General features: G+C 42.8%; 3 protein-coding genes across 6 annotated transcripts in view; 2 read left to right on the top strand and 1 right to left on the bottom strand.

The window, feature by feature from the left end:
- Positions 1 to 8,470, top strand: part of LOC135396670 (protein sprint-like) — a 92,999-nt gene extending 84,529 nt beyond the window's left edge. For all 4 annotated transcript variants that reach the window (XM_064627767.1, XM_064627769.1, XM_064627768.1 and 1 more), the window contains 3 exons: positions 1,055 to 1,190; positions 4,467 to 4,541; positions 5,502 to 8,470. In XM_064627767.1, coding sequence (XP_064483837.1) covers positions 1,055 to 1,190; positions 4,467 to 4,541; positions 5,502 to 5,635 — 345 coding nt within the window. In that variant the 3' untranslated portion in view covers positions 5,636 to 8,470. The remainder of the gene's footprint in view (positions 1 to 1,054; positions 1,191 to 4,466; positions 4,542 to 5,501) is intronic.
- A 2,709-nt stretch (positions 8,471 to 11,179) lies between these two features.
- LOC135396671 (cyclin-C-like) lies at positions 11,180 to 12,340 on the bottom strand. Its single transcript, XM_064627771.1, has one exon. The coding sequence runs from the start codon at positions 12,183 to 12,185 to the stop codon at positions 11,310 to 11,312; it is 876 nt and encodes a 291-aa protein (XP_064483841.1). The 5' UTR covers positions 12,186 to 12,340; the 3' UTR covers positions 11,180 to 11,309.
- A 166-nt stretch (positions 12,341 to 12,506) lies between these two features.
- Positions 12,507 to 17,390, top strand: LOC135396672 (CAAX prenyl protease 2-like). Its single transcript, XM_064627772.1, has 9 exons — positions 12,507 to 12,742; positions 12,915 to 13,020; positions 13,082 to 13,162; positions 15,145 to 15,205; positions 15,270 to 15,328; positions 15,388 to 15,496; positions 15,559 to 15,627; positions 15,703 to 15,765; positions 16,738 to 17,390. Exons 1-9 carry the CDS (start codon positions 12,627 to 12,629, stop codon positions 16,935 to 16,937), a joined length of 864 nt encoding a protein of 287 aa, XP_064483842.1. The 5' UTR covers positions 12,507 to 12,626; the 3' UTR covers positions 16,938 to 17,390.
- The last annotated feature ends 569 nt before the right edge of the window (positions 17,391 to 17,959 follow it).

The raw sequence follows: 17,959 nt of genomic DNA, 5'->3' as shown, positions 1-17,959 counted from the left end.
ATAGCTCGCTTGCTTCGATTGCTGTTGGTTGCCGTTGTAGATATGCACAACGTCACGTTCAACTGTGCCGAGGTGCACAATGTAATGAGCAGGCAGCATGCGCTCCCCAGTAAAATTCTTGAGAACGTCGATAGCATGAAGCGCGCTTAAGCATGCGTCTTCAACTTTTTCATATGCACGCTTTCGGATCATTTTGCGCTTCGTACCTGCTCTGTCGACTGCGATAGGACATAATTTCGCACGATGGATGCCACCCTTGTTCCGCAGTAGTGATCCTTGATGATCGCTGACTTAACATCCGAATCTATCGCTTTCTGTTTCTTCGGCCGGGACGCCATCATTGACAGAAGTATCAATAATGCGTGAAAGCCGGAAATGGGAGCAGAAATGTTGTGAACAGCAGGTCACGAGAGTACGACTGATCGTCCCCGAAGGAAATCTTGAATTCACGTGCAGGACTTCCGTACCGAAAAAGTGCGAGGGTACACCGTACATCCTCGTGACGTTCCGTTCCCGCAGTGTCCTACAATTCGCGGAAGGGTGCAACGCCGGAAAGCACGCTGCCAAAGTTGGTCCGCGAGCGTGAGGGCGTCAGATATTTTGACGGTAAAAGTAAAAACGATCGCTCTACGGGGTATATCGCTGCGCGAGGGATCGTTGTGCACGGGTTTTACTGTATACCAGTCACGTGGGCTCACAGTATAGCTGGTATTGACGTTATCACTGCATTGTGTTGGCCGGGCAAATGTTGGCCTGACTCACATACTTGTAGCAAGCCAAGCAACGCGAGCTTTGTCAGCATGATAGGGGTGGAGGTGAGGGGACGCTCACAGAATCTCTGCTTTCCGTGGAACACAGTTAGAGAACCTATGATCTTAATCTTGCATTGCTAATTGCAATTTGTAGTCTTCGTGACTGCCTGTCAGACAAGATGTATGTACCATTGAATGACCATGTGAGGTATTGTTTGTGAAGTATATTATGCAATCATAGGGGCAGCTTTAGATGATGCTCAGGTTATTGTGCAATAAGACCCCTTTTGTGTTGTATGCAGAGTGCAGATCCCATTCGTTACCCCACCATAGCGGACCTGCAGGGGTTCATGCAGATCGTTATCCCAAACGAAGTGAGTGGCAGTGTTGTTGCCAAAACTCTACCTGTTCGACCCAACATGACAACCAAGGAAGTTTGTAAGTAGCACTTCTCTGTCTGTCAAGCAATTGTTCTCGCTTGCAGTTGTTTGCGCTCCCTCTTGCACATACCTTTCAAACAGGTTTATTTTCTGTTGTGTAGTATTGCTCCACTAACAGATCGATATGCATAGTGTCTGTCTCTGCAGCTGTTCTACCACAATTTCAATCTGACGAAAGAAATAGCGCTACTGTCTCAGAAAATGACAGTCAGTAAGTGTCTGCAGCTTCACTTTTTGCAGAAAACTAGAGCTCGAGCAGGTAACATGTATTTGCATTGTGTGTCACCTTAGTGTTGCATACTGTTGCACACTGTTGCTAGATGATCAGAGCAACATAAGAACAAAAGCTGCCACTACAGAAACCTGCACAAGATAGTAAAAAAACATTTGAAGCAGGATATTACATACTGAAAGCAGTGTAATTAAGGCTTTTAATTAAGGTAGAGTACAAAATACTGTGGTATGACGGCCTGTTGAGACAACCTATGGAAGTGGGAAGCGGGTAAGCTGACAGACCCTGCGCCAAGTACAGTAGTACAAAGTACACGACCTGCAAGTAAAGTACAGCCATGGCCGTAGCCATGGGGAGGGTTTAGGGGGTTCAACTCACCTACAACGGAAATCGTACATTTGGTAGTGCATCTGGGAGGGGGAAACAAGGGGGAAATCCTCCTCCCCCATGTAAAGTCCCCATAGAAGAGCTTTCCTTCGTGTCAAGTGATGTTCCAGGCTAGTGCTCATCTTTATTGAATAAACCAGTTGCTAGTTGAACGTGTCCATCCCACGTTTCATCCATCCCATCATGTTCAGTTTCACTAAATTTCACATGCCTGTAGTACAGGCACACTGTAGGAAAATACCCCCCCCCCCCACCCCACCCCCAAGGAAAGAGGATAAAGTTTGAGGTCACAACATAGCACCAGAGGACATATAATAGAAACATGAATTCCATGGGAAATAAATATCATGTGGATGGAAAGACAGTGGAATGAGGCTGGGAAACCGAACGTGAAAGAAACAGACAAATGCAAAGTAATTATAGCATTGAGTAGAAAATACTGGAAAAGTATTTCAAATACAGTACAAATGCCTCTTGGAAAAAGCACAGAGTAGGATGAGTGTGGTACTCAAGGTACCTACAGAAGTCAACCATTACACTAGCATACTTAAGGCCCTTCGTTTTCCGCGATTCCGTGATTCCGCGAAATTTCGCAGAATTCGGAAGTAATCGCGGAATCCTTAGTTTGGCACAGAGTTTCACGGAATCCTTTATTTTTAAGGGTGTGTGGATATTAGAGTTCTCAAATTCGAGTTGAATAATGAATATCAATCACTCGAAGTATCCGATTCGTGAATTGAAATACCCAATATTCAGGTTTCCGGATAATTTGACTATTTGCCGAATACGAATGGCACCTCCCGAAAGTGGGCTTCACCTGACGCTTCCCTGTATGAGGTGAAGCCGCCCCTACAAAATTGAAGCCTGATTTACGAAATTGTTTATGCTGCAGGACAAAACAGACAGATTGTAGTTTAGCTTAGGATTACATTAGCCCAAGTTTATTGTGTATACTTCACCTGAGGAATGGGCAGCGTCCCTCCCGTATGCAGTTTACCGGTAGCAGTGGCAGATTTTGATTTGATATCGGGGAGGTTGCCTTCAAGATGTTAAGACTTTTAAATAATGGCTACAGTCCAAGAACAAAAATGGGTGTACTAAAAATGGAACTTCCCCAGGGCATGTATTGTAAACTCCTTCCTATAAAGTTCCTATGAGCTCAGTAGATGCTGAAAGATCTTTCAGCAGGTATGAAATGATTTCAGGCGACAGACTGCATCAGATGAGAACACAAGATATCATGTATGTAATACTGAGCCACAACAGTGCTTCGAATCCGTAATTTTATAACATTTTTTGTTCCCACATTATGCAAGGAAATAAAGTGTCTCCCATTTCATGCAGCTGTTGACTACTCGCCGCGGAAAATTGCGGAATTTACAAGTCAGTGCCGTGGAATTGCGGAATTTGCCGCAGCAGAAAACAGAGGGCCTTAAGCATACTTCTCCTCAGGTGCTTGGAACTTTCCACCACATGGTGCAAACATGCAAGATGCAGCACCTAGCTGGTGGAACAGTTCAATGTGTCTGCAATTTAGATTATTGTTCTTGCTACTTCTGCTCTGCTTTTTGCAATGATTTGTAATTTTGCAATTTGACAACACTACGACTGCAGTAAAGGGCACATCCCATAACAAGCGACACGCTACAGATTCTGTAACTGTCGCAGGTGCAGCTATCCGATCCATTTGCGAGATGACAGCAGCTAACAACAACGCTACACTTGCGAGAGAAAAATTCGTACTTTTCAATTGATTATGCGGCATACCTGTCTCAAATATCACGAACTTTCGATTGAAACTTCGCAGGAAAATAAATACCGAGCGAAATTTACACTACCGTAAGTTTGTTACGATATATGTGTCTGTGGTGGCAGTGCAGTTCTATCCGTTTCCACACAATGTGCAATAGATTTTGGTCACACGCGATAATCATCGATTCAAATGGCTACTTTCCACCTACAAGCTCGAAATTTCATTGTAATAAAGTTGACTTGCCACCCACACTACCCTGTTGCCTCCACATCTCTATGCGTAATCATTCGCTCCAGTTATATACCACCAAATCTAGCGAATTTGGGCATGCGCCAGGTAACGGTGACTGTCGACAAATATTTACAGGGAGTAGATGCAAGATTTGTAGCCGCGACATAGCTTTTTTGTCGCTAGAGCCCTGGTGCCGCCGCCGCCGAATTTGTCGCTTGTCACGTGTAGCTGTCGCTTGTAGCGTGTTATGGAGGGCTCAGTGTGTACAGGCTGCACTATTCATGCTATGATTGGGTAATGCCCTGTAGAATCCTGCCAATGTCTGTGCTGTCAAGTTTTTTTCCTGTGTGTATTTTCTGAAAGACTTTCGAGATTAATGTTGGCACAACTCCCCTTAAAGTGAGCTCCCCTCTGTCCTGTACTGTCCCTTCTCCATCTGTCCATGTCTGTGTGCAGAAAGTGAGCTTTGGCCATTGCCCGAGTCTCTTGTGCTCCTTCAATTGCCCCTTGGGATCAATATTGCATTCAGTTCTGAGAATTCAATATCTGCGTACCCCTACAAACTACTACTGTCATTTCATTCCAGTGAACCAAATAGCACTCAATAACTCGTATAATGCTAACAAACTAGGTTTGCTTTCTTCTAAGCTAAAATGTAAATTCCGTTTCAGGCAAGATGATTGCTCACAAGTTTCAAGTGACAAACCCCCAGGACTACAGCTTATTCAAGTTGGTCAATGGAGAAGGTATAAAAGCCGCGAGTGGCATTGTATATTTTTATTACCTTTACAGTGTTATTAGCACTTATAGTCATCTTGCACATACTAAAATACCAGATACAGTATCGCACTATGACCACACCTATATTGAGTTGAATGCATTTTGATATCATATACAGTGAATACTATGCTACCTGTGGTATGGTAATATGTAGTAAGTCCCAAGAGCAAGTCTCACATATTTAAACTTCTCTATTAAAAGTGCTTTAAGGGCAGTCCTCATTTTCCACCACGATCTCTTACATAGAGCATCATGCCCAATCTCCTCCGTGGCTCCAGTGGCACAGAATAGTAGTAAAACGTGTCGGCTGTCCACATTTCTCGGAGTATGCTATGTGCGTCAGCTCAGTGCTCTTCTATTGCTAACACAATGTACAATGTAGTGACTGGTACTATACAGGACTGCCAGTACATTTGCTATTTTTCTTCATGTTTGTGATTTTAGTCACTTGTGACAAATAAATATGCAACGCTCCATATGAAGCAAAGTGGGAATTTTGCACTGTCATAGGAGAAAAGTTACAATTGTGCACGGGACAGATGCGCCAAAGGAAAGCATAGAATGCGTACACTGTGACATGTTCTACTAATCAGAAATGTTGTGCTCCTCAAAGCTCCTCAATCTTGCGCATGCCTTGCAATGTCTTCATCCCTAGCAAACGGTATTGCCTTAACTTCGATGGCTTCCGTTGTTACAGCGACATGCTGTGATTTCAGATCCTTAACATGCTCTACTAATTCTTTGCATTAAGTTCTTTGTAATGAAACTGTATTGTGTCCTTATGCAACAATGTTGCTTATAGTAAATCTATGGTAAAGGGAATAAATGCTCTTGTGACTTTTCTGATGTAGAATATAAGTAGCACACACTGTGTTAAATTTTGAAATACAAGAATGTGATACCATTTTCTTTTCATTCTTTCGCAGAGACCCAGCTGGGTGACAACGAGTGTCCGCAGACTATTAAGGCAGATTTAATTACGAGTGGCACGGACTGCAGATTTGCATACAAGCGCTGCGACATGAAGTTTGTGTGGCCGTGCAGTGACAAACAGCAGTGAACAGAACATGACTTCAGTGGGTCTTCAATCTACTTTGGACTACTTTCTTTGAGAGAGAGAACTCATTAACGTAGCATGCACATTCTGTAATTTATTTTTAATACGTTCAGTGTAAACATAAAGCTGCTAGAGGGGGGAGTAGGCAACATCCTTGAAAGTGTCACCAGCTTATGTGAGAGCAGATATTTAGCAGTTAGGAGGAATCATGAAGCCAGTAGAAGCAAGCTATATTATAGCTATAGCAACTAAAAGAAAGGCAATGCATAGCAATTAAACTATGAACAATGCCTCAAGCATAGAACTCCAGTTATGTATGTCATAAGTTTACTGAGTATGATGACACACTGCTGCTGTATCAAGACAGGTTTGCAGTCATGCAGCAGAACAATCATTTCTGAGGAATACTATAAACGTATTTTTATTCGCAATGTATTAATTTTCGTGAATTTCACGATCTCTAAAAAATCGCGAAAAATCATACTCTCGAACAAAGCTTGACGTTTATCCCGTGAAAGGAAACAGCCCTGGAATCGCGAAATTAAGTACTCGCGAATAATTTCACAAATGACTGAACGCGATTTGCGAAAATTAATACATCGCGAATAAAAATACGTTTACAGTATATGTATATTACAATCAAGTTTCATTGTGGATGCACTGGACACTTCCCCTCAATTAGTACTGTCCAACACTATGGCCTGAATTTTTAAATGCTGCTTTCCTCTCCAATCCGTTACCTTTAGAAACAGAACCTTTCGCTCAATTTCAAACTGTCTTTCCTGTTGGGACTTCCTTTTGCAAGCATGAAAGGGCTACCTTTCATTACAGCTTTCGCCTTTGTCTACCCACTATTGGTCTTCTTATTCTCTAATATGCCCTTGTAGCTTGTTATCGGCTCGAGCATGATCACTCTCTCATCTGCTGTTATATATCGTATTCGTGTTGCCATGTTTGGCAGCACACACTGTGGGCATAAACACACGACCATGAACATATACGGTTTCCCTTGTCTTGGGTTTGCCTAATACTATGTGTTGTGCCGAGGATAATGCAAGCAAATGAGCAAATACAGATTAATTGACTAAGAATTTGTGGCTGGTCAAAATTACATGAAATTGCGTGTTCTTAGAGATTGGTTGGGTTCTGACGTGTTAAACTTTGTTGTTTACATCAACGTCTAAGTCGGAGGAGAAGACATTGGGCTGCTAGAGCTGGGAGATTATTGCATGGGAATGCAGCGAGTAGTGTCTCTCTTTTGTCCGGTGTCAACAAAATGTATTGCTCTGCAGAAGTGGTCTCGTAATAGAAGACTTGAAAAAATTCTGGAGAGCATAGCACCAGAAACTGTCTCAATTTCTTCTCTCACGAGCCATAGTCCACGAGGTGTCAAGGTCAACAAAAACTAAATGCGATGGGCTATTCTCTGTCTCTCTCATGTCAGGGAGCACCAAGGGTGCAACCTGTGTGCAAGCAGCACTGGGATTCCTTGAAATCGTCTTTTCAACCATCCGTTCTAGAGCACATGTAGTATAACACTAGAGCATGTCTGCTATCTAACTGTCACTACCTAAAGAAGGTGACCTTCTGAGGAAAGTAGCTTTGTGAATTCCTAGGGAAAATAACAAAGATGGTGGAAGGAAAGTCCCATTCAAAAATTTGGGCCTAAGGATTCATGTTGGAATGTCCCGTGACCAGGGCATTCAGGTCGAGATTTCCCTGAGACATTTCCCCCAAGACATTCCCTCAAACGGATTTATGCGATGGAAGGAGATGGTGATTTGTTCATTATATTCACATCTTACCAGAGACCTTTTCCACATCATGACACAAATTGTTGGGACAAAGCATTTCAATCACAAAATAATTGGACACAAAGCAGAATTTGTTGCATAAGCAACTCCATTTTGTGGTCCATCGTCACATTATAAGAGCATGTGTAAAGACTGCTTGAAGAAGTACAAGTGTCTTTTAATTTGGAATGGAGTGTATCTCAATATGGTGCTCATGCAAGCACGTACCATTGTACATAATCTTACAGGCCAACCAAAGTACTGTGTTATGAGAGTGAACATTTTGTTTCAACTGCTATAGTCTCTTTGGATGTCTACGTGCTAGCACGCCTTGTCTTATAGTTTATAAATGCTGTGAAATGTGTGGCAGGATCATTTTGCAGTGCTTCAAAATACTCGTCGAGGTATGGTGCCTACTTATGTCTTGCATACTGTCTGTGATTTTGCTTTGAATGCTGCATAGCGTCACAATTTTTGGAACTTGGGGAGAATATCATGCACATCGCCCAGCGACAATTAAACTATGCACGAGGCTCTCTTGGGAAGATTTACTATGTATAAATGTCATTTTTGTGGTCTGCATTAGTGATAGAAAATGACATCCTCTACAGCATCTAGTGATACTTGACTACTGCAGAGCTTATTTTTAACACACCTTAGAAAACTGTGTGGTAGAGGAGAACATTAATATCTCTATTTCAATATTTGCATAAAGGGTTAGATCCTCCTTTTGTACAGCATACAGTGGTAGTCCCACTAATCATTTCTGTGGCATCGTGACTATGCAATTCAGAATATAGAACTACTCTCTAAATTTGAAGGTTTATTGCGAACCTTCAGTTGGGAGCAGAAATGTGTGACATCAAACTGCTGCTTGCCACACACAGCTTGCTACACAGAATACATCACTGACATGGCTAGTGGTACATTCTATATGGAATGCTGTGTCAGTTTTCTTTGCAGTGTTGCTGCCTTACAAAATGCCATCCATATCTTTGCTCTTCTTACCTCATGTGAAAATAAAATTAGTTTTATAAATGTATAACATTGTTAAGACATTTGAGACTTGAAATTTATGTTGCAGTATATCCTGCACTGCAGAACTGGCATCTGCTTTGCTATTGGAGTCTGGGACCAAAGGGGTTTCTGAGGCCAGGGCCTCATTTGCAATATGCTAGCCAACATGGTTTGTCTCGGCACAGGGAAGGGGTAAAGTTTGGAGAAATCACATAACAGAGTGTCCATCCACTCACAAGGCAGCACTAAGGCAACCTCCGTTGACCAACATGGGTCTACAGAAGAAACCATGTGCACATCACCTTGAAATCTTAACCCCTTACACGGGAGGACCAATGAGGTCCCTCCACGGGCAGTAGGGCAGAGAGGGAAACTGGGGAGCTGCACATACTGCTGACCTACTTGGATAGTGTATAGCCTTGGCAGAGCTTCCTCCGAGTGCATGCTCAGTGTCCTGCCAAGGCTATTGAGAATGAGCATGAGACTCGTACTCAACTTTTATGCAAACGAGCCCTGACGTCTTGGTACCCCTGTGGTAGCTTTGAGGGCAGACAGATGCATTGTCAAATTCACGAAGGTTTCAAAGTGCTCTTCAATGATCCTTTCAGTATTGGCTTCTACCTTGACATTGCCATCTCACTGCAGGAAACACTAATACTGAAACTTAGCAGAGGTAGAACAGGTTTTAGAAGAGTTTCAAATGTTCCACTTTTCTCGTGGTAGCGATAACATTAAATGGAGAAAAAAGAGAAGCAGAATACCTTCCATAATGCAGTATTCTGTGGCTGGTATAATATATACATAGTAAATAATGATAAATTTAATGGTTTCCGTTAAACTAATAGCAGGAGGAAGATAATATTCCAGGGAAACTAAGCACAAAAACCCTTTGATTTTCATAGTTCATGATGTACCAGCACGGGTACCAAAGTTGTAAAAATACAAAACGTCCCCTTTGCTCAGCTCATGAAAACAGCAGCATAATAAATTCTAGAAACCAAGCGCACAGCCCCTTTAAACTACACCATTCCACACTTGGTGTCACAATTATCAAACTAGTAACTCCATAACTGCAACCTTGTCACGATGTGCTCTTGTGTGATAACCACCAGTGATTTATCCAGACCCCCCCCCCCCCCAATACAAAAAAAAAAGAAACCTGGAGGACACGCCCCTAAAATTGTGTGTGATTGTGCAATATTTTGTCAAAAGCATGTAAATACACCCCTACAGAAGAAATTCTGGGTAAACCACTGGTAACAACCCTCCCCTAAAACTCAGCACACAGCCGGTTTATACTGTAAAATACCAGTGGTTTTAAAGCAGTGCATTATTCAGTCGTTTAGTCTACCTTCCCCCTTGAATGTTTTAAGGGGTTGCCACAGGTCATCCCAGATAAACATAAAAGACTGTTCTTTGCACCGATGTGAACCTACGTTCCAGGTTTCACAGTGAGGAGGGTAGTAGAAGTGGAGAAAATTGGCACCGCAAATACCGAAACTCGTGCTGCTCTGACATCACAGCCCTTGTTGCTGCCGCCAGTGAGGCAGCACACGAGACTCACATGCTTACGGCTGCCAATGGGAATGGACACAGCTCTGAGCTCTCTTATGTCTGTCCTTTCCTCGGGAGTGTGTTCGAGACCTTGTACCTCGCTAAGCACGACGCGTAGAAGAATAATTCTTGTTTGCTCAGTATTATGCCATGCAGTAGCATGTGTCCGTGATGTATTGAACCACATCTATGAAAGTGCCTCAACCCCTTTAAAGGAGTACAGAGGGCCATCCAAAAAAATTTAAGATTAAGACATCTGATGAAAGTGTATGTGTCATTATACCGAATAGCGCAAAAGGTCTTGATGTGTGCAATTTGTTTCCCAGAAAAAAACTCACATAAACATAGCTCCGCGCCTTCACCTTTAACTCGCCACTCCAGCTATAATGAGGATGAGGAGGTATGATGGCACGTCACCGATGACGGCATAAGGAAACTCGTTCTGGTTCGCCGGTCAGTGGGGGTCAGCGCCTTGTCCCTTTGCCACCGTAAACCTGTTTTGCCCGTTTTCCCGGAGAATTGGGGATAGAAGGAGGGGCCGAAGCATTACCGAGCAAGGAGAAATGCTCTATCAGAACCCCGAACAGCCGAGTAGCAGACGACGGCGGAGTAGCAGACAACATTTCTCTAGGCCAATCAGCGAGCGTTCTCCTTATAGCATCAGCGCGAGGTTCCAGGCAGATCACAGGCTGGTACTGCTCTTCACCACCGTTGCGCATGGTCGCTTTTTGCGGCGTATTTTAAATTCAATTTCCGCGATAATTATGACTCTGTGGTGTAAATTACTTCGCATGGTGCGTCTTACTGGCAAACTTAACAGTTTTATAGGAAGAAAACTGGGTGTTAAAAATGACTTCTGTGCTACTTTAACCTCCTTTTCCTAAGCCTCTGAATTCAACTGTTTGCTGGTTCTGTAATTTTGTAACCGCTCTGTCATGTAAGCTTGTCCTCATTCGCAAGAAGATGTTTGGTCTGTCAAGGTGATACCTATTTCCTACTTCAATGTGCTACATTGCTTACAAAGCTGGAGTTGGAAATCATAGCATTATAGAAAATTGTCCAGGCTTGTCTCTGTCTGTGAGTTAGCTCCTGTGTGGCTTGAAACGCTACAAATGAAGCTGTGTTTGTGCAAAGTGTCAAACACTTACAACGCACATAAGTCTAACTGAAGCCAAACCCAGAAGCCAAAACAGGAATTCTTGTCTTACAAAAGCATGTTCATTCGGTCAATATATAAGTCACATAAGCCATACACTATGCTTGTCCATTAACATGCCAAAAATACAGCTCCAAAGGTGAGCATGTTTGCAGCTTCATCCCTGAACCGCACTCGGTTGTGCGGAGGATTGGTTGGGGTCATTTTGTGCTGATCCCGGCCCTTGTGAGGGTGGCCTGGAAGGTTGTGTTTTTGGCTTTGGGACCTTTGCAAGCACAGCAGGAATTTCTTTCTTTTCTTCAAAGTTTTTCCACATGTCATACAGATTCAGAATCTGGCGAGTGATTTCTAGTATCTTTTCCATGTCCACATTTAAATCTGCAAACCAATGCTTGCAGTCCTTCTGTAAAATCACGCAAGCAATGTGTAAACAGGCAAGAGCAATCTGATGAGGCGGATGCAGCAGGCACACATCTGTGCGAAGGCTGTCGTTCACCACTTTCCACGCCATCGAAAGCAGATTGTCTTCCTGACCAATATCGTGCACGTACTGAACCAAAGGCCTGTAAGGATGATACAATACTAAACAGCAGTCCATCATTTCGAGTAGGTAGAACTCGCACTCGAGAACGTGGTTTATGCGGTACGGAAACTCTTGAGGATACACGTGAGCGAATTTGTTTTTCACCACAGTTTGACACGTTGATATCAGACGGCTGTTCGATATAACTCCGAATTCCTCAACTTTCGAAGCTAAAAAGATGCAAGTCGGAGCCATCAACAGGGGATCAACGCATCTGAGCGAGTTCCTCACATAGAAACGTTTGAAGTAGACGGTTGCTGTGGCAATAACTTGCTGTTTCACTTTAAGTTGTTCACCGAGAGCTTGAATAAAATTTGCGAAAAAAATCATCATCTTCTGGTACTCTTCTTCGTTGAGAATCTGCAGGTCGCCGTGACGCTCTCGAAGAAGGTCCTGCCGATCTAGCAGCCATTGCTGATATTGCGAACTTTGCCAGAAATTTCCAGCCATATTCACCAGTTAGTCCAGTTGGCACTTACCCACTTAAAATCTGGTTAATCAACATCAGTTAAACAGAAAGTCACAATGAGGAACATAAAGCAAATTTACCGCAAAGCTAGCGAACCGGATGATGATGACGACGTGCTCTTGCTGATTTCGCATTGCGCTATATTTAGCGGAATTGTGGGTTATCAATGGGATGTTGTCTGCAATTATATTCAATATCCAAACAAATAATGTTAATATATTGTTCCTGAGATAACTCGTAAACTATAACTAAATTAAGTTCGATCTTGTGCTCATATACTCCTTCCATTCTGGCTAGGAGAGCGAAGAGCGGAGTTCGGAGCCGCCACACCGGCCACACGTAGTCATGGCGCCGTCCATGTAGTGTAGTGTTAGACGGAAAAATCACTAGTCAGAGGAAATGTGACTGTCAAGTATGACTCCATGGGTTTGTTCGACAGCTATACGACCAATAGTTGCCTCAGCGCGACGTTATGGTCGTTTATGCTGGCAGTCACGTATGTGGGAAGCCTGTATATATGGCGAACGAAGGATCATAGGTTGGCACTCATTATTTCTGGAGTCATTGAACTTTGCTCCAAAGAAAAGCGATTTCTTGGTGTCGGTTTGCTTTTGCTTGATGATGTTTGGTTTCGTTCATCAAGTGATATTAGCCGTGCACCTACGCCTTGTAATACATGTCGGTTCACTAACTTACTTTCTTTTTTTCAGAGACCATCCCTCAACTATAAAGAGGAGATTTGTTAGCGTATTTATAATTATATGCATATCACCCCTTTTCGTCACCTTTGGAGCTGACCTACACCATTTTAAGCAGGTACGCTTCCTGTCATCTAAAAAGCTGTATAGAACATCCTAATTATCCTTCCCTGTTGCAGGGTACGAGGATTTCATCCCTCCTTGGATTACGTTCTACAGGATGGATTCAAGCTGCAATCCTGCCTCTTTTCCTTACCATGGTGTGTGTTTTACACTGGTGTGACAAATAGCTAACATGTAGCGGACCTCAATGAGATACCATTAGCACAGAAAAGTCACATAACCATTTTCATAAAGCACCGAGAAACGAACTCAACTTAGGAGCATTGCTATCTTCTCTGCTAATAAAAAATAAAACAGTTGTCTGACCATGCACATGCCCAACATGCCAGTGTGATGTAATCACCCTACAAACAACTGTTGCATTAATGTCCAATTGGCATGGAGCAAAATGCCATGACAAAAATGCCTGACCCACGGGTATGGTACCGTCCCTCCTGCACCTGGCAGGTCCCGATTTGCGATATTGTGCAGGTGGTGGGTCAGGTACTGGTATCGTTTTTCCACAATAGCACAGGTAACGGACTGGATGCAGATCAGGCATTTTTCAAAAAGAGGAATAGAAAAGATTTAATGAGGTGACCAAGTGGTATTCCCATTTTATTATGTACCAATAACCCAGACTACAGGTGCAACAAACCCTCCTGGTACCTAACCCATCAAGGACAGCCTTGAGGAGTACTTGCAGCTCACACCTGTATTTCTTATTGTGGTGGGTCAGGTGCGGATGAGATTTTACAAAAATGTCTGGGTTGCGGGTGGATGCAGGTCTTGCACCTACATGTGTGGGTCAGACAATTCTGACCTGCACCGGACCCTACATGTACGTGTATTTCCTATAGCACCCTCCGCCCTATTTAGACTCACAAACCTGATTAACTGCTTTCTGCGACATGATTGCCTTAGCATAGAGAGTTGGTTTAGTTGGGCATGGACACATACGTAAAAAAAAAGAGCGAGAAAACACGCATGACGACACAGACAAGCTAGCATCTGTCTATGTGTCGTCGTGTGTTTTTTCTCGGTCTTCTTTATGCTACGATTACATTACTTAAAAATGAATTTGAATAATCATCTTCAGAAAAAGAAAGATTCCCTTCTGGTTCTTCAAAAAATTTTTATTGTTTTCAGCCAATCCGATCTTTCTTTTTTTTTCTTCTAATCTCGCAGTGGCATGTAGCACCAGCAGGGCTTGTTAAAGTGACTCAACTTGTAATAATACATTTTCTCTGTCATGATTTGATACAGTGGACAGGTCGCTTCAGCTGTAGTGCACAGCTGTTTGGACGATGTTACGATGTGACACGACCCGCTGTAATACAGTGCAATCCCGTTAATTCGAGCTCGAAAGCTAACGAAGATTTGTTCAAATAAAGCAGAGTTCAAACAAAAAGGAGCCGCTCTGAATGAGGGCTTGATGCGTTGGCAGCGCATACTAGCTGTGTCGGAGACGCGTAATGGCTCGCTAGGTGTTGCTGCACGTTTATGTTCACGCGATGGCGGAAATGTAAAAGGTTGATTATTTCCAGAATATTTATTTACAGACAAGCATCAAAACGGTTCAAGGTGCCCAACCAAATCGTGAACCCCACAAATGCGAATATCGCCAATGCAGTTCAAGAAAATATTGAGTTGCTACCTTTTTCTTTGCTTTGTATTCAAGGTCTTGATCCCATAAAACAGCAAGGCTAGCTTTGCTCACAACAAGTAAGTGGCATCTTTCTGTGCCGATCACGTTTGCGCACACCATTACTGTGATTCATTCCTTGTTGCTCTTTCCCCTGGCAGAAGCATCGCTTTTATGAAAAATAGAGTTTTATTTAATGTTAAGTAAATGTGTCCCTGATATGCCAGCAGCATGCGGTCTGCACTTCCGAGCCGATGCGTAGTCGAGCGCAGCCGGGCAGTCTTGTTCGAATATGCCGTTGCGCACGTTCATGTGTTCTAATTATCGGGCATTTTCCCCCATTGAAATACACATGGTTTTGTCGGGACCCGAGCGTCAGTTCGAATTATCCGGAGGCTCGAATAAAAGATTCGAATTAACGGCATTGCACTGTATTTTTGAAAACATTTCGCAATACCTGTTTGTTGCCCGAATTAAGTATTAGCACATTTTCAGGTTCTTTTTGCTGGTCCCCTGGCTGTGCATTATTGTGATGGTGTTTGGAGTCTTTACTTAGGCAAGTAGCCATGACGGCCAAAATGGACCATTCGAGACATCAGCTTTTGTTGTTCCTTTTACAGAACCAAGATATTGGTACTCAAATCTGAAAAACCTGATCTGGATACGCAATCACGTTGTGGTAAGCTAATGGAAAATAGTGCTCTATACGTGCTCTGTAACTTGTCTTCTTTCATATAGGCACCTTTTTCTGAAGAGTTCACTTTCCGTGCGTGTATGCTGCCGATACTTGTGCCTTGCCTCGGTGAACGCTCTGCCGTTATCATTGGCCCGCTCTTCTTTGGAGTAGGTCAGTGCGTATGGCCAGGCACAAGGTACTTGTGCTCTTTACCATCTTGTCTTCCGTTCCAGCTCACTTTCACCATCTCATTGAAAAAATGACAAGAACATCGAACATGAAGTTTGCAATCATGCAGTCGCGTAAGCCGTTTAACTTAACTTGGTTTTGCATAGGCATTCCATCATTATTTGTTCAAATGTGCTTTATGTTTTCAGTCTTCCAGTTTGCCTATACAACAATATTTGGTGCCTACTCTGTCTACCTTTTTCTACGAACTGGTTCGTACCACCTATCTCTGTCTTCTTCCATTCTGCATTGCTACTTGGTACTACAGGGTGAATTTAGCAAAGGTTACACATTTCGATCGAGTCATAAAAATACAAGATAATGTCTCCTGCGCTTCAAACATTGCAGACTGATAGTCATTTGCCGGAAGTTTTATCCACATTTTTTTTTTCAAATGTTGTCACTTTGTAGAAAAAAAGTAAGAAGCAAAGCAAACTCTCACCCCATGCGTTTCCTATGGCCTATACTGCCCACCGACAGCCATTTTTTCCTCTGTCTGCATCACATCACCAAGTATAGGTGGCGCTGCCTGCAAAGCAAAACCAAAACCTATGGAACAACCAAGAACCAGATGGACTAGAGCCACCATGCAGCGCCACCTATAGCGCCATGCAGAGCCACCATGCAGCGCCAGCTAGATGCAGCACCACCTATAGGTGGTGATGTGAACGTGAAGCAGATCGAGGAAAAAATGGCGATTTGTGGGCGGTATAGGCCATAAGAAATGCATGGGGTGAGAATGTGCTTTACTTCTAACTTTGTTTCTACAAAGTGATAGCATTTGAAAAAAATATGGATAAAACTTCGGGTGAATGACTATCGGTCTGCAAAGTTTGAAGCACCAGAAACGTCATTTTGTATTTTTACTACGTGATAAAAATGTGTAACCTTTGCTAAATTCACCCTGTATATACATATTAAAGGGACAATGAATGGTCCCTCAAAACCTCCGCAAGCATCTTTCGTGCGTTCCTGATACTACGCTCACCATGCAGAGTATGAATTGAACATTGGCTAGAATAATGGAGGTATTAACTAAACACTCTGACAGAAAAAAAAAGACTTACTACATGATCTGGGCTGGTGCATTATTTTTTAATTTGAGGGGCTCGTACGAACCACCAGATTCATCCTGATTATCTGGAACAATCAATTCTCATACAACTTCATATCGGCTTTTTCAGGTCACTTCATCGCACCTTTTATAGCCCATGCCTTCTGCAACCACATGGGCTTTCCAGACTTTGGGGAAGTTTTTAGCTACAAGCAACCAACGCTAACATTTCTCCTTCTGGCATTTGCTGTTGGTCTGGTTGGGTGGTTATTACTTGCAGAGCCCCTCACAAGCCCATGGTTGTACGGGAATGACATTTACACTTTGTGATATACAAACGAGAAGTAGAGTAAATACCGCAATCTATGACTAGAGAAAGCACCGTATTGTAATGCCACTGAATGCCTTTGCTGGTCTCATATTTTAGGGTTTATGACTCGGTTCGACAAGATGCATCGCACTAGAGATTTGCTGTCGCACGCTCATTGGCTGCAAGCCATAATGTCTTGTGTCAAATCACCACTCTAGACTGTTGATGTTATGTTTTCATGTAGTACAGAGATTGTTCTACCTGCCTACCTGGAGTCATTGTGCATGTCAGGCTGAAAACGCAGTTGTGAGAGCCATGAAGCTATACGATAACAGTTCTTACTGCTACGTGATGTGAGATGCGCTTGTGTATAGTCCTCATCTTTTTTTAACTGCATGTACTGTACGAGTACAGATATGTACATAATGTTGTGGTGAAATGGTATATGAGGTAATAAATATACCATAAATTGAGCTGACAATTCTTGGACATTGAAGGCACCTAAAAATCTGGAACTAAAAAAGTCTTGTTGTATTCAAGGAAGTATTGTCCACAAGCCTGTTATGTTGACATATTTGCAAACTGTTTCCAATAACTTATTTGGCATGCACTGTTTGCCATGCACTCAAACTTTATACATAAGGAATCAAGCCTGTATGCAGCCTACGTTAAATTGCTACCTACTGTCAAGACAAATGTTGTTTTTGAATGTTTTGTGGCTGTCCATTCTCATGCACAACAACAGGAACATTGCTGAGCTTTCTTAGTGCGTTCATGTGCTCACTTGTGTCACCCTGAGAACATATTTGCCTCACCAACTGGCCTCTCGACGACAGCGGGGAAGGAGTGAATGAACTGTCCGCTTCCCCGACGCCCCTTCTGTAAGGAAGCTATGTTACGCTAAATTACAATGATTTTTAGTGTTTTGCAGGGTTTGTAAAACAGGACAGTCCATTATTGAAAATCAAAATTAAAAAGTCACAGAAGGCCGAAGTGCCTACATATCGTTGACAGGCAATTTTTCAACACCTTTATGATTAAC

The sequence above is a fragment of the Ornithodoros turicata genome, chromosome 6 (genome assembly GCF_037126465.1).
Source record: "Ornithodoros turicata isolate Travis chromosome 6, ASM3712646v1, whole genome shotgun sequence".
Classification (NCBI taxonomy): domain Eukaryota; kingdom Metazoa; phylum Arthropoda; class Arachnida; order Ixodida; family Argasidae; genus Ornithodoros; species Ornithodoros turicata.
This window is presented reverse-complemented; position numbering and strand designations above follow the sequence as displayed.